Consider the following 25,881-nt stretch of genomic DNA (forward strand, 5'->3'; position numbering starts at 1 on the left):
TACCCTGTTTGACCAGGTGTATAGTGTGTGTGTGTGTGTGGACGTACCCTGTTTGACCAGGTGTATAGTGTGTGTGTGTGTGTGTAGACGTACCCTGTTTGACCAGGTGTATAGTGTGTGTGTGTGTGTGTGTGTGTAGACGTACCCTGTTTGACCAGGTGTATAGTGTGTGTGTGTGTGTGTGGACGTACCCTGTTTGACCAGGTGTATAGTGTGTGTGTGTGTGTGTGTGTGTAGACGTACCCTGTTTGACCAGGTGTATAGTGTGTGTGTGTGTGTGTGTGTGGACGTACCCTGTTTGACCAGGTGTATAGTGTGTGTGTGTGTGTGTGTGTAGACGTACCCTGTTTGACCAGGTGTATAGTGTGTGTGTGTGTGTGTGTGGACGTACCCTGTTTGACCAGGTGTATAGTGTGTGTGTGTGTGTGTGTGTGTAGACGTACCCTGTTTGACCAGGTGTATAGTGTGTGTGTGTGTGTGTGTGTGGACGTACCCTGTTTGACCAGGTGTATAGTGTGTGTGTGTGTGTGTGTGTAGACGTACCCTGTTTGACCAGGTGTATAGTGGTGTGTGTGTGTGTGTGTGTGTAGACGTACCCTGTTTGACCAGGTGTATAGTGTGTGTGTGTGTGTGTGTGTGTAGACGTACCCTGTTTGACCAGGTGTATAGTGTGTGTGTGTGTGTGTGTGTGTAGACGTACCCTGTTTGACCAGGTGTATAGTGTGTGTGTGTGTGTGTGTGTGTGGACGTACCCTGTTTGACCAGGTGTATAGTGTGTGTGTGTGTGTGTGTGGACGTACCCTGTTTGACCAGGTGTATAGTGTGTGTGTGTGTGTGTGTGTAGACGTACCCTGTTTGACCAGGTGTATAGTGTGTGTGTGTGTGTGTGTGTGTGGGACGTACCCTGTTTGACCAGGTGTATAGTGTGTGTGTGTGTGTGTGTGTAGACGTACCCTGTTTGACCAGGTGTATAGTGTGTGTGTGTGTGTGTGTGTGGAGACGTACCCTGTTTGACCAGGTGTATAGTGTGTGTGTGTGTGTGTGTGTGTAGACGCATACCCTGTTTGACCAGGTGTATAGTGTGTGTGTGTGTGTGTGTGTGTAGACGTACCCTGTTTGACCAGGTGTATAGTGTGTGTGTGTGTGTGTGTGTGTGTGGACGTACCCTGTTTGACCAGGTGTATAGTGTGTGTGTGTGTGTGTGTGGACGTACCCTGTTTGACCAGGTGTATAGTGTGTGTGTGTGTGTGTGTGTAGACGTACCCTGTTTGACCAGGTGTATAGTGTGTGTGTGTGTGTGTGTGTGTAGACGTACCCTGTTTGACCAGGTGTATAGTGTGTGTGTGTGTGTGTGTGTGTAGACGTACCCTGTTTGACCAGGTGTATAGTGTGTGTGTGTGTGTGTGTGTGTGGACGTACCCTGTTTGACCAGGTGTATAGTGTGTGTGTGTGTGTGTGTGGACGTACCCTGTTTGACCAGGTGTATAGTGTGTGTGTGTGTGTGTGTGTAGACGTACCCTGTTTGACCAGGTGTATAGTGTGTGTGTGTGTGTGTGTGTGTAGACGTACCCTGTTTGACCAGGTGTATAGTGTGTGTGTGTGTGTGTGTGTGTAGACGTACCCTGTTTGACCAGGTGTATAGTGTGTGTGTGTGTGTGTGTGTGTAGACGTACCCTGTTTGACCAGGTGTATAGTGTGTGTGTGTGTGTGTGTGTGGACGTACCCTGTTTGACCAGGTGTATAGTGTGTGTGTGTGTGTGTGTGTAGACGTACCCTGTTTGACCAGGTGTATAGTGTGTGTGTGTGTGTGTGTGTGGACGTACCCTGTTTGACCAGGTGTATAGTGTGTGTGTGTGTGTGTGTGGACGTACCCTGTTTGACCAGGTGTATAGTGTGTGTGTGTGTGTGTGTGTGGACGTACCCTGTTTGACCAGGTGTATAGTGTGTGTGTGTGTGTGTGTGTAGACGTACCCTGTTTGACCAGGTGTATAGTGTGTGTGTGTGTGTGTGTAGACGCATTACCCTGTTTGACCAGGTGTATAGTGTGTGTGTGTGTGTGTGTGGACGTACCCTGTTTGACCAGGTGTATAGTGTGTGTGTGTGTGTGTGTGTAGACGTACCCTGTTTGACCAGGTGTATAGTGTGTGTGTGTGTGTGTGTGTGGACGTACCCTGTTTGACCAGGTGTATAGTGTGTGTGTGTGTGTGTGTGGACGTACCCTGTTTGACCAGGTGTATAGTGTGTGTGTGTGTGTGTGTGTGTAGACGTACCCTGTTTGACCAGGTGTATAGTGTGTGTGTGTGTGTGTGTAGACGTACCCTGTTTGACCAGGTGTATAGTGTGTGTGTGTGTGTGTGTGTGTAGACGTACCCTGTTTGACCAGGTGTATAGTGTGTGTGTGTGTGTGTGTGTGGACGTACCCTGTTTGACCAGGTGTATAGTGTGTGTGTGTGTGTGTGTGTGTAGACGTACCCTGTTTGACCAGGTGTATAGGTGTGTGTGTGTGTGTGTGTAGACGTACCCTGTTTGACCAGGTGTATAGTGTGTGTGTGTGTGTGTGTGTGTAGACGTACCCTGTTTGACCAGGTGTATAGTGTGTGTGTGTGTGTGTGTGTGTAGACGTACCCTGTTTGACCAGGTGTATAGTGTGTGTGTGTGTGTGTGTGTGGACGTACCCTGTTTGACCAGGTGTATAGTGTGTGTGTGTGTGTGTGTGTGGACGTACCCTGTTTGACCAGGTGTATAGTGTGTGTGTGTGTGTGTGTGTGGACGTACCCTGTTTGACCAGGTGTATAGTGTGTGTGTGTGTGGACGTACCCTGTTTGACCAGGTGTATAGTGTGTGTGTGTGTGTGTAGACGTACCCTGTTTGACCAGGTGTATAGTGTGTGTGTGTGTGTGTGTGGACGTACCCTGTTTGACCAGGTGTATAGTGTGTGTGTGTGTGTGTGTGGACGTACCCTGTTTGACCAGGTGTATAGTGTGTGTGTGTGTGTGTGTGGACGTACCCTGTTTGACCAGGTGTATGTTCCCGTCTCTAGTCTTCTCCCACAGGCCATAACATCGAGAGCCCTTACTGCAGCGTATGGTACTATTCTCTCTGGTCATTGGCCAGTCTCCTCCTGCTCCTCCTCCTACACCTCCTCCTCCTCCGCCCACACGCTGCTCCTCATACTGCTGCTGTTGGTCGTTGAAGGCACACTCGCGCTCCTCGCTCTGGGCAGCTAGGTGGAGAGAGAGAGGGGGAGGGAGAGAGAGGGGGAAGGGAGAGAGGGGGAAGGGAGAGAGAGAGGGGGAGAGAAAGGGCGAGAGGGAGAGAGAGAGGGGAGGGAGAGAGCGAGGGTGGAGGGAGACGGGGTGGGGGGGAGAGAGAGGGGTAGGGAGAGGTGTGGGGGGAGAGAGAGGGGAGGGAGAGAGAGAGGGTTAGTGAAAATAATTTACACTTCTGAGACAGAAAAGCAAATAGATTTTTCAGGTTTGGGAAAGCTTGTTGTTATCTTTATCTCGTTAATTACTCAGCAGCAGGCAGCATGGGTCTGAATGGGGGTATTCACATGGGGGGATGAACTGTAGGTAACCAGGTATTCACATGGGGGGATGAACTGTAGGTAACCAGGTATTCACATGGGGGATGAACTGTAGGTAATCAGGTATTCACATGGGGGGGATGAACTGTAGGTAACCAGGTATTCACATGGGGGGATGAACTGTAGGTAACCAGGTATTCACATGGGGGGATGAACTGTAGGTAATCAGGTATTCACATGGGGGGATGAACTGTAGGTAATCGAGTATTCACATGGGGGGGATGAACTGTAGGTAACCAGGTATTCACATGGGGGGATGAACTGTAGGTAACCAGGTATTCACATGGGGGGGATGAACTGTAGGTAATCAGGTATTCACATGGGGGGATGAACTGTAGGTAACCAGGTATTCACATGGGGGGATGAACTGTAGGTAACCAGGTATTCACATGGGGGGATGAACTGTAGGTAACCAGGTATTCACATGGGGGGATGAACTGTAGGTAACCAGGTATTCACATGGGGGGATGAACTGTAGGTAACCAGGTATTCACATGGGGGGATGAACTGTAGGTAACCAGGTATTCACATGGGGGGATGAACTGTAGGTAACCAGGTATTCACATGGGGGGGATGAACTGTAGGTAACCAGGTATTCACATGGGGGGATGAACTGTAGGTAACCAGGTATTCACATGGGGGGATGAACTGTAGGTAATCAGGTATTCACATGGGGGGATGAACTGTAGGTAATCGAGTATTCACATGGGGGGATGAACTGTAGGTAACCAGGTATTCACATGGGGGGATGAACTGTAGGTAACCAGGTATTCACATGGGGGGATGAACTGTAGGTAATCAGGTATTCACATGGGGGGATGAACTGTAGGTAACCAGGTATTCACATGGGGGGATGAACTGTAGGTAACCAGGTATTCACATGGGGGGATGAACTGTAGGTAACCAGGTATTCACATGGGGGGGATGAACTGTAGGTAACCAGGTATTCACATGGGGGGATGAACTGTAGGTAATCAGGTATTCACATGGGGGGGATGAACTGTAGGTAACCAGGTATTCACATGGGGGGATGAACTGTAGGTAACCAGGTATTCACATGGGGGGATGAACTGTAGGTAATCAGGTATTCACATGGGGGGATGAACTGTAGGTAATCGAGTATTCACATGGGGGGATGAACTGTAGGTAACCAGGTATTCACATGGGGGGATGAACTGTAGGTAACCAGGTATTCACATGGGGGATGAACTGTAGGTAATCAGGTATTCACATGGGGGGATGAACTGTAGGTAACCAGGTATTCACATGGGGGGATGAACTGTAGGTAACCAGGTATTCACATGGGGGGATGAACTGTAGGTAACCAGGTATTCACATGGGGGATGAACTGTAGGTAACCAGGTATTCACATGGGGGGATGAACTGTAGGTAACCAGGTATTCACATGGGGGGATGAACTGTAGGTAACCAGGTATTCACATGGGGGGGATGAACTGTAGGTAACCAGGTATTCACATGGGGGGATGAACTGTAGGTAACCAGGTATTCACATGGGGGGATGAACTGTAGGTAACCAGGTATTCACATGGGGGGATGAACTGTAGGTAATCAGGTATTCACATGGGGGGATGAACTGTAGGTAATCGAGTATTCACATGGGGGGATGAACTGTAGGTAACCAGGTATTCACATGGGGGGATGAACTGTAGGTAACCAGGTATTCACATGGGGGGATGAACTGTAGGTAATCAGGTATTCACATGGGGGGATGAACTGTAGGTAACCAGGTATTCACATGGGGGGGGATGAACTGTAGGTAACCAGGTATTCACATGGGGGGATGAACTGTAGGTAACCAGGTATTCACATGGGGGATGAACTGTAGGTAACCAGGTATTCACATGGGGGGATGAACTGTAGGTAACCAGGTATTCACATGGGGGGATGAACTGTAGGTAACCAGGTATTCACATGGGGGGATGAACTGTAGGTAACCAGGTATTCACATGGGGGGATGAACTGTAGGTAACCAGGTATTCACATGGGGGGATGAACTGTAGGTAACCAGGTATTATCCTGCTGGAGTTACCATGTCAATAATGCTGCTATCCTGCTGGAGTTACCATGTCAATAATGCTGCTATCCTAGTTACCATGTCAATAATGCTGCTATCCTAGTTACCATGTCAATAATGCTGCTATCCTGCTAGTTACCATGTCAATAATGCTGCTATCCTGCTGGAGTTACCATGTCAATAATGCTGCTATCCTAGTTACCATGTCAATAATGCTGCTATCCTGCTAGTTACCATGTCAATAATGCTGGTATCCTGCTAGTTACCATGTCAATAATGCTGCTATCCTGCTAGTTACCATGTCAATAATGCTGGTATCCTGCTAGTTACCATGTCAATAATGCTGCTATCCTGCTAGTTACCATGTCAATAATGCTGCTATCCTGCTGGTTACCATGTCAATAATGCTGCTATCCTGCTAGTTACCATGTCAATAATGCTGCTATCCTGCTAGTTAACATGTCAATAATGCTGCTATCCTGCTAGTTACCATGTCAATAATGCTGCTATCCTGCTGGAGTTACCATGTCAATAATGCTGCTATCCTGCTAGTTACCATGTCAATAATGCTGCTATCCTGCTGGAGTTACCATGTCAATAATGCTGCTATCCTGCTAGTTACCATGTCAATAATGCTGCTATCCTGCTAGTTACCATGTCAATAACGCTGCTATCTTGCTGGAGTTACCATGTCAATAATGCTGCTATCCTGCTGGAGTTACCATGTCAATAATGCTGCTATCCTGCTGGAGTTACCATGTCAATAATGCTGCTATCCTGCTAGTTACCATGTCAATAATGCTGCTATCCTGCTGGAGTTACCATGACAATAATGCTACTATCCTGCTAGTTACCATGTCAATAATGCTGCTATCCTGCTAGTTACCATGTCAATAATGCTGCTATCCTGCTGGAGTTACCATGTCAATAATGCTGCTATCCTGCTGGAGTTACCATGTCAATAATGCTGCTATCCTGCTAGTTACCATGTCAATAATGCTGCTATCCTGCTAGTTACCATGTCAATAATGCTGCTATCCTGCTAGTTACCATGTCAATAATGCTGCTATCCTGCTGGTTACCATGTTAATAACGCTGCTATCCTGCTAGTTACCATGTCAATAATGCTGCTATCCTGCTAGTTAACATGTCAATAATGCTGCTATCCTGCTAGTTACCATGTCAATAATGCTGCTATCCTGCTAGTTACCATGTTAATAATGCTGCTATCCTGCTAGTTACCATGTCAATAATGCTGCTATCCTGCTAGTTACCATGTCAATAATGCTGCTATCCTGCTAGTTACCATGTCAATAATGCTGCTATCCTGCTGGAGTTACCATGTCAATAATGCTGCTATCCTGCTGGAGTTACCATGTCAATAATGCTGCTATCCTGCTGGAGTTACCATGTCAATAATGCTGCTATCCTGCTAGTTACCATGTCAATAATGCTGCTATCCTGCTAGTTACCATGTCAATAATGCTGCTATCCTGCTGGTGTTACCATGTCAATAACGCTGCTATCCTGCTAGTTACCATGTCAATAATGCTGCTATCCTGCTGGAGTTACCATGTCAATAATGCTGCTATCCTGCTAGTTACCATGTCAATAATGCTGCTATCCTGCTGGAGTTACCATGACAATAATGCTACTATCCTGCTAGTTACCATGTCAATAATGCTGCTATCCTGCTAGTTACCATGTCAATAATGCTGCTATCCTGCTAGTTACCATGTCAATAATGCTGCTATCCTGCTGGAGTTACCATGTCAATAATGCTGCTATCCTGCTAGTTACCATGTCAATAATGCTGCTATCCTGCTGGAGTTACCATGACAATAATGCTACTATCCTGCTAGTTACCATGTCAATAATGCTGCTATCCTGCTGGAGTTACCATGTCAATAATGCTGCTATCCTGCTAGTTACCATGTCAATAATGCTGCTATCCTGCTAGTTACCATGTCAATAATGCTGCTATCCTGCTAGTTACCATGTCAATAATGCTGCTATCCTGCTGGAGTTACCATGTCAATAATGCTGCTATCCTGCTGGAGTTACCATGTCAATAATGCTGCTATCCTGCTAGTTACCATGTCAATAATGCTGCTATCCTGCTAGTTACCATGTCAATAATGCTGCTATCCTGCTAGTTACCATGTCAATAATGCTGCTATCCTGCTAGTTACCATGTCAATAATGCTGCTATCCTGCTGGAGTTACCATGTCAATAATGCTGCTATCCTGCTAGTTACCATGTCAACAATGCTGCTATCCTGCTAGTTACCATGTCAATAATGCTGCTATCCTGCTAGTTACCATGTCAATAATGCTGCTATCCTGCTAGTTACCATGTCAATAATGCTGCTATCCTGCTAGTTACCATGTCAATAATGCTGCTATCCTGCTAGTTACCATGTTAATAATGCTGCTATCCTGCTAGTTACCATGTCAACAATGCTGCTATCCTGCTAGTTACCATGTCAATAATGCTGCTATCCTGCTAGTTACCATGTCAATAATGCTGCTATCCTGCTGGTTACCATGTTAATAACGCTGCTATCCTGCTAGTTACCATGTCAATAATGCTGCTATCCTGCTAGTTAACATGTCAATAATGCTGCTATCCTGCTAGTTACCATGTCAATAATGCTGCTATCCTGCTAGTTACCATGTCAATAATGCTGCTATCCTGCTAGAGAGGAGTGTAGCTAGGCTATAGGAGTGTGGGATGGGGGAGAGAGGAGTTTAGCTAGGCTATAGGAGTGTGGGATGGGGGAGAGAGGAGTGTAGCTAGGCTATAGGAGTGTGGGATGGGGGAGAGAGGAGTGTAGCTAGGCTATAGGAGTGTGGGATGGGGAGAGAGGAGTGTAGCTAGGCTATAGGAGTGTGGGATGGGGGAGAGAGGAGTTTAGCTAGGCTATAGGCGTGTGGGATGGGGGGGAGAGAGGAGATTAGCTAGGCTATAGGAGTGTGGGATGGGGGAGAGAGGAGTTTAGCTAGGCTATAGGAGTGTGGGATGGGGGAGAGAGGAGTTTAGCTAGGCTATAGGAGTGTGGGATGGGGGAGAGAGGAGTTTAGCTAGGCTATAGGGAGTGTGGGATGGGGGAGAGAGGACTGTATCTAGGCTATAGGAGTCTGGGATGGGGAGAGAGGAGTTTAGCTAGGCTATAGGAGTGTGGGATGGGGGAGAGAGGAGTGTAGCTAGGCTATAGGAGTGTGGGATGGGGAGAGAGGAGTTTAGCTAGGCTATAGGAGTGTGGGATGGGGAGAGAGGAGTTTAGCTAGGCTATAGGAGTGTGGGATGGGGAGAGAGGAGTTTAGCTAGGCTATAGGAGTGTGGGATGGGGAGAGAGGAGTGTAGCTAGGCTATAGGAGTGTGGGATGGGGGAGAGAGGAGTTTAGCTAGGCTATAGGAGTGTGGGATGGGGAGAGAGGAGTGTAGCTAGGCTCTAGGAGTGTGGGATGGGGGAGAGAGGAGTTTAGCTAGGCTATAGGAGTGTGGGATGGGGGAGAGAGGAGTGTAGCTAGGCTATAGGAGTGTGGGATGGGGAGAGAGGACTTTAGCTAGGCTATAGGAGTGTGGGATGGGGAGAGAGGAGTGTAGCTAGGCTATAGGAGTGTGGGATGGGGAGAGAGGAGTTTAGCTAGGCTATAGGAGTGTGGGATGGGGGAGAGAGGAGTTTAGCTAGGCTATAGGAGTGTGGGATGGGGAGAGAGGAGTGTAGCTAGGCTATAGGAGTGTGGGATGGGGGGAGAGAGGAGTTTAGCTAGGCTATAGGAGTGTGGGATGGGGAGAGAGGAGTTTAGCTAGGCTATAGGAGTGTGGGATGGGGAGAGAGGAGTTTAGCTAGGCTATAGGAGTGTGGGATGGGGGGGAGAGAGGAGTTTAGCTAGGCTATAGGAGTGTGGGATGGGGGAGAGAGGAGTGTAGCTAGGCTATAGGAGTGTGGGATGGGGGAGAGAGGAGTTTAGCTAGGCTATAGGAGTGTGGGATGGGGAGAGAGGAGTTTAGCTAGGCTATAGGAGTGTGGGATGGGGGAGAGAGGAGTTTAGCTAGGCTATAGGAGTGTGGGATGGGGGAGAGAGGAGTGTAGCTAGGCTATAGGAGTGTGGGATGGGGGAGAGAGGAGTTTAGCTAGGCTATAGGAGTGTGGGATGGGGAGAGAGGAGTGTAGCTAGGCTCTAGGAGTGTGGGATGGGGGAGAGAGGAGTTTAGCTAGGCTATAGGAGTGTGGGATGGGGGAGAGAGGAGTGTAGCTAGGCTATAGGAGTGTGGGATGGGGGAGAGAGGACTTTAGCTAGGCTATAGGAGTGTGGGATGGGGAGAGGAGTGTAGCTAGGCTATAGGAGTGTGGGATGGGGGAGAGAGGAGTGTAGCTAGGCTATAGGAGTGTGGGATGGGGAGAGAGGAGTTTAGCTAGGCTATAGGAGTGTGGGATGGGGAGAGAGGGGTTTAGCTAGGCTATAGGAGTGTGGGATGGGGAGAGAAGAGTGTAGCTAGGCTATAGGAGTGTGGGATGGGGGAGAGAGGAGTTTAGCTAGGCTATAGGAGTGTGGGATGGGGGAGAGAGGAGTTTAGCTAGGCTATAGGAGTGTGGGATGGGGGAGAGAGGAGTGTAGCTAGGCTATAGGAGTGTGGGATGGGGAGAGAGGAGTGTAGCTAGGCTATAGGAGTGTGGGATGGGGGAGAGAGGAGTTTAGCTAGGCTATAGGAGTGTGGGATGGGGAGAGAGGAGTGTAGCTAGGCTATCGGAGTGTGGGATGGGGGAGAGAGGAGTGAAGCTAGGCTATAGGAGTGTGGGATGGGGGAGAGGGAGTGTAGCTAGGCTATAGGAGTGTGGGATGGGGAGAGAGGAGTTTAGCTAGGCTATAGGAGTGTGGGATGGGGAGAGAGGAGTGTAGCTAGGCTATCGGAGTGTGGGATGGGGGAGAGAGGAGTGTAGCTAGGCTATAGGAGTGTGGGATGGGGAGAGAGGAGTGTAGCTAGGCTATAGGAGTCTGGGATGGGGGAGAGAGGAGTTTAGCTAGGCTATAGGAGTGTGGGATGGGGGAGAGAGGAGTTTAGCTAGGCTATAGGAGTGTGGGATGGGGGAGAGAGGAGTGTAGCTAGGCTATAGGCGTGTGGGATGGGGGAGAGAGGAGTTTAGCTAGGCTATAGGCGTGTGGGATGGGGAGAGAGGAGATTAGCTAGGCTATAGGAGTGTGGGATGGGGGAGAGAGGAGTTTAGCTAGGCTATAGGAGTGTGGGATGGGGGAGAGAGGAGTTTAGCTAGGCTATAGGAGTGTGGGATGGGGAGAGAGGAGTGTATCTAGGCTATAGGAGTCTGGGATGGGGGAGAGAGGAGTTTAGCTAGGCTATAGGAGTGTGGGATGGGGAGAGAGGAGTTTAGCTAGGCTATAGGAGTGTGGGATGGGGGAGAGAGGAGTTTAGCTAGGCTATAGGAGTGTGGGATGGGGGGAGAGAGGAGTGTAGCTAGGCTATAGGAGTGTGGGATGGGGGAGAGAGGAGTTTAGCTAGGCTATAGGAGTGTGGGATGGGGGAGAGAGGAGTGTAGCTAGGCTATAGGAGTGTGGGATGGGGGAGAGAGGAGTTTAGCTAGGCTATAGGAGTGTGGGATGGGGGAGAGAGGAGTGTAGCTAGGCTATAGGAGTGTGGGATGGGGAGAGAGGAGTGTAGCTAGGCTATAGGAGTGTGGGATGGGGGGGAGAGAGGAGTTTAGCTAGGCTATAGGAGTGTGGGATGGGGAGAGAGGAGTGTAGCTAGGCTATAGGAGTGTGGGATGGGGGAGAGAGGAGTTTAGCTAGGCTATAGGAGTGTGGGATGGGGGAGAGAGGAGTGTAGCTAGGCTATAGGAGTGTGGGATGGGGAGAGAGGACTTTAGCTAGGCTATAGGAGTGTGGGATGGGGAGAGGAGAGAGAGTGTAGCTAGGCTATAGGAGTGTGGGATGGGGGAGAGAGGAGTGTAGCTAGGCTATAGGAGTGTGGGATGGGGAGAGAGGGTTTAGCTAGGCTATAGGAGTGTGGGATGGGGGAGAGAAGAGTGTAGCTAGGCTATAGGAGTGTGGGATGGGGAGAGAGGAGTTTAGCTAGGCTATAGGAGTGTGGGATGGGGGAGAGAGGAGTTTAGCTAGGCTATAGGAGTGTGGGATGGGGGAGAGAGGAGTGTAGCTAGGCTATAGGAGTGTGGGATGGGGAGAGAGGAGTGTAGCTAGGCTATAGGAGTGTGGGATGGGGGAGAGAGGAGTTTAGCTAGGCTATAGGAGTGTGGGATGGGGAGAGAGGAGTGTAGCTAGGCTATCGGAGTGTGGGATGGGGGAGAGAGGAGTGTAGCTAGGCTATAGGAGTGTGGGATGGGGGAGAGAGGAGTGTAGCTAGGCTATAGGAGGTGGGATGGGGAGAGAGGAGTTTAGCTAGGCTATAGGAGTGTGGGATGGGGAGAGAGGAGTTTAGCTAGGCTATAGGAGTGTGGGATGGGGGAGAGAGGAGTGTAGCTAGGCTATAGGAGTGTGGGATGGGGGAGAGAGGAGTGTAGCTAGGCTATAGGAGTGTGGGATGGGGGAGAGAGGAGTTTAGCTAGGCTATAGGAGTGTGGGATGGGGGAGAGAGGAGTGTAGCTAGGCTATAGGAGTGTGGGATGGGGAGAGAGGAGTTTAGCTAGGCTATAGGAGTGTGGGATGGGGGAGAGAGGAGTTTAGCTAGGCTATAGGAGTGTGGGATGGGGGAGAGAGGAGTGTAGCTAGGCTATAGGAGTGTGGGATGGGGGAGAGAGGAGTTTAGCTAGGCTATAGGAGTGTGGGATGGGGAGAGAGGAGTTTAGCTAGGCTATAGGAGTGTGGGATGGGGAGAGAGGAGTGTAGCTAGGCTATAGGAGTGTGGGATGGGGAGAGAGGACTTTAGCTAGGCTATAGGAGTGTGGGATGGGGAGAGAGGAGAGAGGAGTGTAGCTAGGCTATAGGAGTGTGGGATGGGGGAGAGAGGAGTGTAGCTAGGCTATAGGAGTGTGGGATGGGGGAGAGAGGAGTTTAGCTAGGCTATAGGAGTGTGGGATGGGGGAGAGAGGGTTTGAGCTAGGCTATAGGAGTGTGGGATGGGGAGAGAAGAGTGTAGCTAGGCTATAGGAGTGTGGGATGGGGAGAGAGGAGTTTAGCTAGGCTATAGGAGTGTGGGATGGGGGAGAGAGGAGTTTAGCTAGGCTATAGGAGTGTGGGATGGGAGAGAGGAGTGTAGCTAGGCTATAGGAGTGTGGGATGGGGGAGAGAGGAGTGTAGCTAGGCTATAGGAGTGTGGGATGGGGAGAGAGGAGTTTAGCTAGGCTATAGGAGTGTGGGATGGGGGAGAGAGGAGTGTAGCTAGGCTATCGGAGTGTGGGATGGGGGGAGAGAGGAGTGTAGCTAGGCTATAGGAGTGTGGGATGGGGGAGAGAGGAGTGTAGCTAGGCTATAGGAGTGTGGGATGGGGAGAGAGGAGTTTAGCTAGGCTATAGGAGTGTGGGATGGGGAGAGAGGAGTTTAGCTAGGCTATAGGAGTGTGGGATGGGGGAGAGAGGAGTGTAGCTAGGCTATAGGAGTGTGGGATGGGGGAGAGAGGAGTGTAGCTAGGCTATAGGAGTGTGGGATGGGGGAGAGAGGAGTTTAGCTAGGCTATAGGAGTGTGGGATGGGGGAGAGAGGAGTGTAGCTAGGCTATAGGAGTGTGGGATGGGGGAGAGAGGAGTTTAGCTAGGCTATAGGAGTGTGGGATGGGGGAGAGAGGAGTTTAGCTAGGCTATAGGAGTGTGGGATGGGGGAGAGAGGAGTGTAGCTAGGCTATAGGAGTGTGGGATGGGGAGAGAGGAGTTTAGCTAGGCTATAGGAGTGTGGGATGGGGGAGAGAGGAGTTTAGCTAGGCTATAGGAGTGTGGGATGGGGGAGAGAGGAGTTTAGCTAGGCTATAGGAGTGTGGGATGGGGGAGAGAGGAGTGTAGCTAGGCTATAGGAGTGTGGGATGGGGGAGAGAGGAGTTTAGCTAGGCTATAGGAGTGTGGGATGGGGGAGAGAGGAGTTTAGCTAGGCTATAGGAGTGTGGGATGGGGAGAGAGGAGTTTAGCTAGGCTATAGGAGTGTGGGATGGGGAGAGAGGAGTGTAGCTAGGCTATAGGAGTGTGGGATGGGGAGAGAGGAGTTTAGCTAGGCTATAGGAGTGTGGGATGGGGGAGAGAGGAGTTTAGCTAGGCTATAGGAGTGTGGGATGGGGAGAGAGGAGTTTAGCTAGGCTATAGGAGTGTGGGATGGGGGGAGAGAGGAGTTTAGCTAGGCTATAGGAGTGTGGGATGGGGAGAGAGGAGTTTAGCTAGGCTATAGGAGTGTGGGATGGGGAGAGAGGAGTTTAGCTAGGCTATAGGAGTGTGGGATGGGGGGGAGAGAGGAGTTTAGCTAGGCTATAGGAGTGTGGGATGGGAGAGAGGAGTGTAGCTAGGCTATAGGAGTGTGGGATGGGGGAGAGAGGAGTGTAGCTAGGCTATAGGAGTGTGGGATGGGGAGAGAGGAGTTTAGCTAGGCTATAGGAGTGTGGGATGGGGAGAGAGGAGTTTAGCTAGGCTATAGGAGTGTGGGATGGGGAGAGAGGAGTTTAGCTAGGCTATAGGAGTGTGGGATGGGGAGAGAGGAGTTTAGCTAGGCTATAGGAGTGTGGGATGGGGAGAGAGGAGTTTAGCTAGGCTATAGGAGTGTGGGATGGGGAGAGAGGAGTTTAGCTAGGCTATAGGAGTGTGGGGATGGGAGAGAGGAGTGTAGCTAGGCTATAGGAGTGTGGGATGGGGGAGAGAGGAGTGTAGCTAGGCTATAGGAGTGTGGGATGGGGGAGAGAGGAGTTTAGCTAGGCTATAGGAGTGTGGGATGGGGAGAGAGGAGTGTAGCTAGGCTATAGGAGTGTGGGATGGGGAGAGAGGAGTGTAGCTAGGCTATAGGAGTGTGGGATGGGGGAGAGAGGAGTTTAGCTAGGCTATAGGAGTGTGGGATGGGGGAGAGAGGAGTTTAGCTAGGCTATAGGAGTGTGGGATGGGGAGAGAGGAGTTTAGCTAGGCTATAGGAGTGTGGGATGGGGAGAGAGGAGTTTAGCTAGGCTATAGGAGTGTGGGATGGGGGAGAGAGGAGTGTAGCTAGGCTATAGGAGTGTGGGATGGGGGAGAGAGGAGTTTAGCTAGGCTATAGGAGTGTGGGATGGGGAGAGAGGAGTTTAGCTAGGCTATAGGAGTGTGGGATGGGGGAGAGAGGAGTTTAGCTAGGCTATAGGAGTGTGGGATGGGGGAGAGAGGAGTGTAGCTAGGCTATAGGAGTGTGGGATGGGGGAGAGAGGAGTTTAGCTAGGCTATAGGAGTGTGGGATGGGGAGAGAGGAGAGAGGAGTGTAGCTAGGCTATAGGAGTGTGGGATGGGGAGAGAGGTGTTTAGCTAGGCTATAGGAGTGTGGGATGGGGGAGAGAGGAGTGTAGCTAGGCTATAGGAGTGTGGGATGGGGGAGAGAGGAGTTTAGCTAGGCTATAGGAGTGTGGGATGGGGGAGAGAGGAGTTTAGCTAGGCTATAGGAGTGTGGGATGGGGGAGAGAGGAGTGTAGCTAGGCTATAGGAGTGTGGGATGGGGGAGAGAGGAGTGTAGCTAGGCTATAGGAGTGTGGGATGGGGAGAGAGGAGTTTAGCTAGGCTATAGGAGTGTGGGATGGGGGAGAGAGGAGTTTAGCTAGGCTATAGGAGTGTGGGATGGGGGAGAGAGGAGTTTAGCTAGGCTATAGGAGTGTGGGATGGGGAGAGAGGGGAGTTTAGCTAGGCTATCGGAGTGTTGGATGGGGAGAGAGGAGTTTAGCTAGGCTATAGGAGTGTGGGATGGGGAGAGAGGAGTTTAGCTAGGCTATAGGAGTGTGGGATGGGGGAGAGAGGAGTTTAGCTAGGCTATAGGAGTGTGGGAAGGGGAGAGAGGAGTTTAGCTAGGCTATAGGAGTGTGGGATGGGGAGAGAGGAGTGTAGCTAGGCTATAGGAGTGTGGGATGGGAGAGAGGAGTTTAGCTAGGCTATAGGAGTGTGGGATGGGGGAGAGAGGAGTGTAGCTAGGCTATAGGAGTGTGGGATGGGGAGAGAGGAGTTTAGCTAGGCTATAGGAGTGTGGGATGGGGGAGAGAGGAGTTTAGCTAGGCTATAGGAGTGTGGGATGGGGGAGAGAGGAGTTTAGCTAGGCTATAGGAGTGTGGGATGGGGGAGAGAGGAGTGTAGCTAGGCTATAGGAGTGTGGGATGGGGAGAGAGGAGTGTAGCTAGGCTATAGGAGTGTGGGGATGGGGAGAGAGGAGTTTAGCTAGGCTATAGGAGTGTGGGATGGGGAGAGAGGAGTTTAGCTAGGCTATAGGAGTGTGGGATGGGGAGAGAGGAGTTTAGCTAGGCTATAGGAGTGTGGGATGGGGGAGAGAGGAGTTTAGCTAGGCTATAGGAGTGTGAGATGGGGAGAGAGGAGTGTAGCTAGGCTATAGGAGTGTGGGATGGGGGAGAGAGGAGTTTAGCTAGGCTATAGGAGTGTGGGATGGGGGAGAGAGGAGTTTAGCTAGGCTATAGGGGTGTGGGATGGGGAGAGAGGAGTTTAGCTAGGCTATAGGAGTGTGGGATGGGGAGAGAGGAGTTTAGCTAGGCTATAGGAGTGTGGGATGGGGAGAGAGGAGTTTAGCTAGGCTATAGGAGTGTGGGATGGGGGGAGAGGAGTTTAGCTAGGCTATAGGAGTGTGGGATGGGGGAGAGAGGAGTGTAGCTAGGCTATAGGAGTGTGGGATGGGGAGAGAGGAGTGTAGCTAGGCTATAGGAGTGTGGGATGGGGAGAGAGGAGTTTAGCTAGGCTATAGGAGTGTGGGATGGGGAGAGAGGAGTTTAGCTAGGCTATAGGAGTGTGGGATGGGGAGAGAGGAGTTTAGCTAGGCTATAGGAGTGTGGGATGGGGAGAGAGGAGAGAGGAGTGTAGCTAGGCTATAGGAGTGTGGGATGGGGAGAGAGGTGTTTAGCTAGGCTATAGGAGTGTGGGATGGGGGAGAGAGGAGTGTAGCTAGGCTATAGGAGTGTGGGATGGGGGAGAGAGGAGTTTAGCTAGGCTATAGGAGTGTGGGATGGGGAGAGAGGAGTTTAGCTAGGCTATAGGAGTGTGGGATGGGGAGAGAAGAGTTTAGCTAGGCTATAGGAGTGTGGGATGGGGGAGAGAGGAGTTTACCTAGGCTATAGGAGTGTGGGATGGGGGAGAGAGGAGTGTAGCTAGGCTATAGGAGTGTGGGATGGGGAGAGAGGAGTGTAGCTGAGCTATAGGAGTGTGGGATGGGGAGAGAGGAGTTTAGCTAGGCTATAGGAGTGAGGGATGGGGAGAGAGTAGTTTAGCTAGGCTATAGGAGTGTGGGATGGGGGAGAGAGTTTAGCTAGGCTATAGGAGTGTGGGATGGGGAGAGAGGAGTGCAGCTAGGCTATAAGAGTGTGGGATGGGGGGAGAGAGGAGTTTAGCTAGGCTATAGGAGTGTGGGATGGGGAGAGAGGAGTTTAGCTAGGCTATAGGAGTGTGGGATGGGGGAGAGAGGAGTTTAGCTAGACTATAGGAGTGTGGGATGGGGGAGAGAGGAGTTTAGCTAGGCTATAGGAGTGTGGGATGGGGGAGAGAGGAGTTTAGCTAGGCTATAGGAGTGTGGGATGGGGGAGAGAGGAGTTTAGCTAGGCTATAGGAGTGTGGGATGGGGAGAGAGGAGTTTAGCTAGACTATAGGAGTGTGGGATAGGGGAGAGAGGAGTTTAGCTGGGCTATAGGAGTGTGGGATGGGAGAGAGAGGAGTTTAGCTAGGCTATAGGAGTGTGGGATGGGGGAGAGAGGAGTGTAGCTAGGCTATAGGAGTGTGGGATGGGGAGAGAGGAGTTTAGCTAGGCGTTAGGAGTGTGGGATGGGAGAGAGGAGTTTAGCTAGGCTATAGGAGTGTGGGATGGAGGAGAGAGGAGTTTAACTAGGCTATAGGAGTGTGGGATGGGGAGAGAGGGAGTTTAGCTAGGCTATAGGAGTGTGGGATGGGGGAGAGAGGAGTGTAGCTAGGCTATAGGAGTGTGGGATGGGGAGAGAGGAGTTTAGCTAGGCTATAGGAGTGTGGGATGGGGAGAGAGGAGTTTAGCTAGGCTATAGGAGTGTGGGATGGGGAGAGAGGAGTTTAGCTAGGCTATAGGAGTGTGGGATGGGGGAGAGAGGAGTGTAGCTAGGCTATAGGAGTGTGGGATGGGGGAGAGAGGAGTTTAGCTAGGCTATAGGAGTGTGGGATGGGGGAGAGAGGAGTGTAGCTAGGCTATAGGAGTGTGGGATGGGGGAGAGAGGAGTTTAGCTAGGCTATAGGAGTGTGGGATGGGGGAGAGAGGAGTTTAGCTAGGCTATAGGAGTGTGGGATGGGGGAGAGAGGAGTGTAGCTAGGCTATAGGAGTGTGGGATGGGGAGAGAGGAGTTTAGCTAGGCTATAGGAGTGTGGGATGGGGAGAGAGGAGTTTAGCTAGGCTATAGGAGTGTGGGATGGGGGGAGAGGAGTTTAGCTAGGCTATAGGAGTGTGGGATGGGGAGAGAGGAGTGTAGCTAGGCTATAGAAGTGTGGGATGGGGAGAGAGGAGTTTAGCTAGGCTATAGGAGTGTGGGATGGGGGAGAGAGGAGTGTAGCTAGGCTATAGGAGTGTGGGATGGGGGAGAGAGGAGTTTAGCTAGGCTATAGGAGTGTGGGATGGGGGAGAGAGGAGTGTAGCTAGGCTATAGGAGTGTGGGATGGGGAGAGAGGAGTTTAGCTAGGCTATAGGAGTGTGGGATGAAGCAGAGAGGAGTTTAGCTAGGCTATAGGAGTGTGGGATGGGGAGAGAGGAGTTTAGCTAGGCTATAGGAGTGTGGGATGGGGGAGAGAGGAGTTTAGCTAGGCTATAGGAGTGTGGGATGGGGGAGAGAGGAGTTTAGCTAGGCTATAGGAGTGTGGGATGGGGGAGAGAGGAGTTTAGCTAGGCTATAGGAGTGTGGGATGGGGAGAGAGGAGTGTAGCTAGGCTATAGGAGTGTGGGATGGGGAGAGAGGAGTTTAGCTAGGCTATAGGAGTGTGGGATGGGGGAGAGAGGAGTGTAGCTAGGCTATAGGAGTGTGGGATGGGGAGAGAGGAGTGTAGCTAGGCTATAGGAGTGTGGGATGGGGAGAGAGGAGTTTAGCTAGGCTATAGGAGTGTGGGATGGGGGAGAGAGGAGTTTAGCTAGGCTATAGGAGTGTGGGATGGGGGAGAGAGGAGTGTAGCTAGGCTATCGGAGTGTGGGATGGGGGAGAGAGGAGTGTAGCTAGGCTATCGGAGTGTGGGATGGGGAGAGAGGAGTTTAGCTAGGCTATCGGAGTGTGGGATGGGGGAGAGAGGAGTTTAGCTAGGCTATCGGAGTGTGGGATGGGGAGAGAGGAGTTTAGCTAGGCTATCGGAGTGTGGGATGGGGGGAGGCTGGGAGGAGTTTAATCTCTCTGGAGCAGAGCACTCAGCACACCACCCAGACGTGGGGACTGGCTTCCTTCAGAATAACCTTACGGCAAATCTATAAAAGGACTCTACAGGCTGAAGAGGAATGGTTCTGCTGGTCAGAACACAGGACTACTCAGAGATGAGAAGACTAGGTCAGAACACAGGACTACTCAGAGATGAGAAGACTAGGTCAGAACACAGGACTACTCAGAGATGAGAAGACTAGGTCAGAACACAGGACTACTCAGAGAAGACTAGGTCAGAACACAGGACTACTCAGAGCAGACTAGGTCAGAACACAGGACTACTCAGAGGAGACTAGGGTCAGAACACAGGACTACTTAGAGAAGACTAGGTCAGAACACAGGACTACTCAGAGGAGACTAGGTCAGAACACAGGACTACTCAGAGAAGACTAGGTCAGAACACAGGACTACTCAGAGGAGACTAGGTCAGAACACAGGACTACTCAGAGCAGACTAGGTCAGAACACAGGACTACTCAGAGAAGACTAGGTCAGAACACAGGACTACTCAGAGGGAGACTAGGTCAGAACACAGGACTACTCAGAGAAGACTAGGTCAGAACACAGGACTACTCAGAGCAGACTAGGTCAGAACACAGGACTACTCAGAGGAGACTAGGTCAGAACACAGGACTACTCAGAGGAGACTAGGTCAGAACACAGGACTACTCAGAGCAGACTAGGTCAGAACACAGGACTACTCAGAGCAGACTAGGTCAGAACACAGGACTACTCAGAGAAGACTAGGGTCAGAACACAGGACTACTCAGAGGAGACTAGGTCAGAACACAGGACTACTCAGAGAAGACTAGGTCAGAACACAGGACTACTCAGAGAAGACTAGGTCAGAACACAGGACTACTCAGAGAAGACTAGGTCAGAACACAGGACTACTCAGAGGAGACTAGGTCAGAACACAGGACTACTCAGAGAAGACTAGGTCAGAACACAGGACTACTCAGAGCAGAGAAGACTAGGTCAGAACACAGGACTACTCAGAGAAGACTAGGTCAGAACACAGGACTACTCAGAGATGAGAAGACTAGGTCAGAACACAGGACTACTCAGAGGAGACTAGGTCAGAACACAGGACTACTCAGAGATGAGAAGACTAGGTCAGAACACAGGACTACTCAGAGAAGACTAGGTCAGAACACAGGACTACTCAGAGATGAGAAGACTAGGTCAGAACACAGGACTACTCAGAGGAGACTAGGTCAGAACACAGGACTACTCAGAGAAGACTAGGTCAGAACACAGGACTACTCAGAGCAGACTAGGTCAGAACACAGGACTACTCAGAGAAGACTAGGTCAGAACACAGGACTACTCAGAGAAGACTAGGTCAGAACACAGGACTACTCAGAGGAGACTAGGTCAGAACACAGGACTACTCAGAGGAGACTAGGTCAGAACACAGGACTACTCAGAGAAGACTAGGTCAGAACACAGGACTACTCAGAGCAGACTAGGTCAGAACACAGGACTACTCAGAGGAGACTAGGTCAGAACACAGGACTACTCAGAGCAGACTAGGTCAGAACACAGGACTACTCAGAGGAGACTAGGTCAGAACACAGGACTACTCAGAGAAGACTAGGTCAGAACACAGGACTACTCAGAGGAGACTAGGTCAGAACACAGGACTACTCAGAGCAGACTAGGTCAGAACACAGGACTACTCAGAGCAGACTAGGTCAGAACACAGGACTACTCAGAGAAGACTAGGTCAGAACACAGGACTACTCAGAGGAGACTAGGTCAGAACACAGGACTACTCAGAGAAGACTAGGTCAGAACACAGGACTACTCAGAGGAGACTAGGTCAGAACACAGGACTACTCAGAGCAGACTAGGTCAGAACACAGGACTACTCAGAGCAGACTAGGTCAGAACACAGGACTACTCAGAGGAGACTAGGTCAGAACACAGGACTACTCAGAGAAGACTAGGTCAGAACACAGGACTACTCAGAGATGAGAAGACTAGGTCAGAACACAGGACTACTCAGAGGAGACTAGGTCAGAACACAGGACTACTCAGAGAAGACTAGGGTCAGAACACAGGACTACTCAGAGCAGACTAGGTCAGAACACAGGACTACTCAGAGAAGACTAGGTCAGAACACAGGACTACTCAGAGAAGACTAGGTCAGAACACAGGACTACTCAGAGGAGACTAGGTCAGAACACAGGACTACTCAGAGGAGACTAGGTCAGAACACAGGACTACTCAGAGAAGACTAGGTCAGAACACAGGACTACTCAGAGCAGACTAGGTCAGAACACAGGACTACTCAGAGGAGACTAGGTCAGAACACAGGACTACTCAGAGCAGACTAGGTCAGAACACAGGACTACTCAGAGGAGACTAGGTCAGAACACAGGACTACTCAGAGAAGACTAGGTCAGAACACAGGACTACTCAGAGGAGACTAGGTCAGAACACAGGACTACTCAGAGCAGACTAGGTCAGAACACAGGACTACTCAGAGCAGACTAGGTCAGAACACAGGACTACTCAGAGAAGACTAGGTCAGAACACAGGACTACTCAGAGGAGACTAGGTCAGAACACAGGACTACTCAGAGAAGACTAGGTCAGAACACAGGACTACTCAGAGGAGACTAGGTCAGAACACAGGACTACTCAGAGCAGACTAGGTCAGAACACAGGACTACTCAGAGCAGACTAGGTCAGAACACAGGACTACTCAGAGGAGACTAGGTCAGAACACAGGACTACTCAGAGAAGACTAGGTCAGAACACAGGACTACTCAGAGGAGACTAGGTCAGAACACAGGACTACTCAGAGCAGACTAGGTCAGAACACAGGACTACTCAGAGCAGACTAGGTCAGAACACAGGACTACTCAGAGCAGACTAGGTCAGAACACAGGACTACTCAGAGGAGACTAGGTCAGAACACAGGACTACTCAGAGGAGACTAGGTCAGAACACAGGACTACTCAGAGGAGACTAGGTCAGAACACAGGACTACTCAGAGCAGACTAGGTCAGAACACAGGACTACTCAGAGGAGACTAGGTCAGAACACAGGACTACTCAGAGAAGACTAGGTCAGAACACAGGACTACTCAGAGAAGACTAGGTCAGAACACAGGACTACTCAGAGCTGAGTGTTATCATGAGTCCAGATTGTTTTCAGTCCCTCTCTGGAAGAGACTGACGCTTCCTACTAGGTAGCACAAAGTCTAAATTGTCTGTATCGTAAAAATTGAAGTTTAATTAAGGCATAAGGTTAGCGGTGTGGTTAGGGTTAAGGTTTAGGTTTAAAAAATCGAAATGTTAAAGGGATAGTTCACCCAAATGACATAGGTCTCCTTACCCTGTAAGCAGTCTATGTACAAGGTATCACAGCAACCCCAGCTGCTGAGGGACTGCCTACTGGTGGACTGGTTGTTTAGGTCCTGAGAGACTGACAAGGTTTGTTTTGCTGTAAGATGTGTGTTCTGTTAACGGTTTCAAGTCCGCTTCTCTCCACACTTCTGTAAACTACTGCTCGGGAGGGGGGGAGCAAAGACAGCAGCCGATGCTAGGGAATTATTTTTGAAAAAAGGTATAAAAAGTATTTGTTTGTAATTGTATTGTTGCAATATTTTATAGGCTACCAACAGGTGGCCAACCATACACCAGCAGAGCCTTATAAAGGGGCAGTGTTGTATTTTCAGACAGGTTTGAATATGAAAAGAAGCCAATAGACAGAGTGCAACATACAATTCTGTCTGTAAAATATATAGCATCATATCTGTCCTGCTGTCTGAACAAGTGATTGTCAAGCCCTGTAAATGACCAGTGATTGTCAAGCCCTGTAAATGACCAGTGATTGTCAAGCCCTGTAAATGACCAGTGATTGTCAGGCTCTGTAAATGACCAGTGATTGTCAAGCCCTGTAAATGACCAGTGATTGTCAAGCCCTGTAAATGACCAGTGATTGTCAAGCCCTGTAAATGACTAGTGATTGTCAAGCCCTGTAAATGACCAGTGATTGTCAAGCCCTGTAAATGACCAGTGATTGTCAAGACCTGTAAATGACTAGTGATTGTCAAGCCCTGTAAATGACCAGTGATTGTCAAGCCCTGTAAATGACCAGTGATTGTCAAGCCCTGTAAATGACCAGTGATTGTCAAGCCCTGTAAATGACCAGTGATTGTCAAGCCCTGTAAATGACCAGTGATTGTCAGGCCCTGTAAATGACCAGTGATTGTCAAGCCCTGTAAATGACCAGTGATTGTCAAGCCCTGTAAATGACCAGTGATTGTCAAGCCCTGTATATGACCAGTGATTGTCAAGCCCTGTAAATGACCAGTGATTGTCAAGCCCTGTAAATGACCAGTGATTGTCAGGCCCTGTAAATGACCAGTGATTGTCAAGCCCTGTAAATGACCAGTGATTGTCAAGCCCTGTAAATGACCAGTGATTGTCAAGCCCTGTAAATGACCAGTGATTGTCAAGCCCTGTAAATGACTAGTGATTGTCAAGCCCTGTAAATGACCAGTGATTGTCAAGCCCTGTAAATGACCAGTGATTGTCAGGCCCTGTAAATGACCAGTGATTGTCAAGCCCTGTAAATGACCAGTGATTGTCAAGCCCTGTAAATGACCAGTGATTGTCAAGCCCTGTAAATGACTAGTGATTGTCAAGCCCTGTAAATGACCAGTGATTGTCAGGCCCTGTAAATGACCAGTGATTGTCAGGCCCTGTAAATGACCAGTGATTGTCAAGCCCTGTAAATGACCAGTGATTGTCAAGCCCTGTAAATGACCAGTGATTGTCAAGCCCTGTAAATGACCAGTGATTGTCAAGCCCTGTAAATGACCAGTGATTGTCAAGCCCTGTAAATGACCAGTGATTGTCAAGCCCTGTAAATGACCAGTGATTGTCAAGCCCTGTAAATGACCAGTGGTTGTCAAGCCCTGTAAATGACTAGTGATTGTCAAGCCCTGTAAATTACCAGTGATTGTCAGGCCCTGTAAATGACCAGTGATTGTCAAGCCCTGTAAATGATCAGTGATTGTCAGGCCCTGTAAATGACCAGTGATTGTCAAGCCCTGTAAATGACCAGTGATTGTCAAGCCCTGTAAATGACCAGTGATTGTCAAGCCCTGTAAATGACCAGTGATTGTCAAGCCCTGTAAATGACTAGTGATTGTCAAGCCCTGTAAATGACCAGTGATTGTCAAGCCCTGTAAATGACCAGTGATTGTCAAGACCTGTAAATGACTAGTGATTGTCAAGCCCCTGTAAATGACCAGTGATTGTCAAGCCCTGTAAATGACCAGTGATTGTCAAGCCCTGTAAATGACCAGTGATTGTCAAGCCCTGTAAATGACCAGTGATTGTCAAGCCCTGTAAATGACTAGTGATTGTCAAGCCCTGTAAATGACCAGTGATTGTCAAGCCCTGTAAATGACCAGTGATTGTCAAGACCTGTAAATGACTAGTGATTGTCAAGCCCTGTAAATGACCAGTGATTGTCAAGCCCTGTAAATGACCAGTGATTGTCAAGCCCTGTAAATGACCAGTGATTGTCAAGCCCTGTAAATGACCAGTGATTGTCAAGCCCTGTAAATGACCAGTGATTGTCAAGCCCTGTAAATGACCAGTGATTGTCAAGCCCTGTAAATGACCAGTGATTGTCAAGCCCTGTAAATGACCAGTGATTGTCAGGCCCTGTAAATGACCAGTGATTGTCAAGCCCTGTAAATGACCAGTGATTGTCAAGCCCTGTAAATGACCAGTGATTGTCAAGCCCTGTAAATGACCAGTGATTGTCAAGCCCTGTAAATGACCAGTGATTGTCAAGCCCTGTAAATGACTAGTGATTGTCAAGCCCTGTAAATGACCAGTGATTGTCAAGCCCTGTAAATGACCAGTGATTGTCAAGACCTGTAAATGACTAGTGATTGTCAAGCCCTGTAAATGACCAGTGATTGTCAAGCCCTGTAAATGACCAGTGATTGTCAAGCCCTGTAAATGACCAGTGATTGTCAAGCCCTGTAAATGACCAGTGATTGTCAAGCCCTGTAAATGACCAGTGATTGTCAAGCCCTGTAAATGACTAGTGATTGTCAAGCCCTGTAAATGACCAGTGATTGTCAAGCCCTGTAAATGACCAGTGATTGTCAAGACCTGTAAATGACTAGTGATTGTCAAGCCCTGTAAATGACCAGTGATTGTCAAGCCCTGTAAATGACCAGTGATTGTCAAGCCCTGTAAATGACCAGTGATTGTCAAGCCCTGTAAATGACTAGTGATTGTCAAGCCCTGTAAATGACCAGTGATTGTCAAGCCCTGTAAATGACCAGTGATTGTCAAGCCCTGTAAATGACCAGTGATTGTCAAGCCCTGTAAATGACCAGTGATTGTCAAGCCCTGTAAATGACCAGTGATTGTCAAGCCCTGTAAATGACCAGTGATTGTCAAGCCCTGTAAATGACCAGTGATTGTCAAGCCCTGTAAATGACCAGTGATTGTCAAGCCCTGTAAATGACCAGTGATTGTCAAGCCCTGTAAATGACCAGTGATTGTCGAGCCCTGTAAATGACTAGTGGTTGTCAAGCCCTGTAAATGACCAGTGATTGTCAACAGATCCACAGGCCATGTAATAGCCACATGCTTTGCACACTTTCCCACCTCAACAAGAGTAATACCTATGTGAGACTTGCTGTTCATCGACTACAGCTGGGTTATCAACACCGTAGTGTCCCTCAAGCTC

At 49.7% G+C, this 25,881-nt stretch overlaps 1 protein-coding gene across 1 annotated transcript in view; it reads right to left on the reverse strand.

The window, feature by feature from the left end:
- Positions 1-25,881, reverse strand: part of bmpr2b (bone morphogenetic protein receptor, type II b (serine/threonine kinase)) — a 137,514-nt gene that overhangs the window by 85,254 nt on the left and 26,379 nt on the right. Inside the window, exon 3 of the mRNA XM_045704929.1 lies at positions 3,008-3,223. Coding sequence (XP_045560885.1) covers positions 3,008-3,223 — 216 coding nt within the window. The remainder of the gene's footprint in view (positions 1-3,007; positions 3,224-25,881) is intronic.

The sequence above is a fragment of the Salmo salar genome, chromosome ssa21 (genome assembly GCF_905237065.1).
Source record: "Salmo salar chromosome ssa21, Ssal_v3.1, whole genome shotgun sequence".
Lineage (NCBI taxonomy): Eukaryota > Metazoa > Chordata > Actinopteri > Salmoniformes > Salmonidae > Salmo > Salmo salar.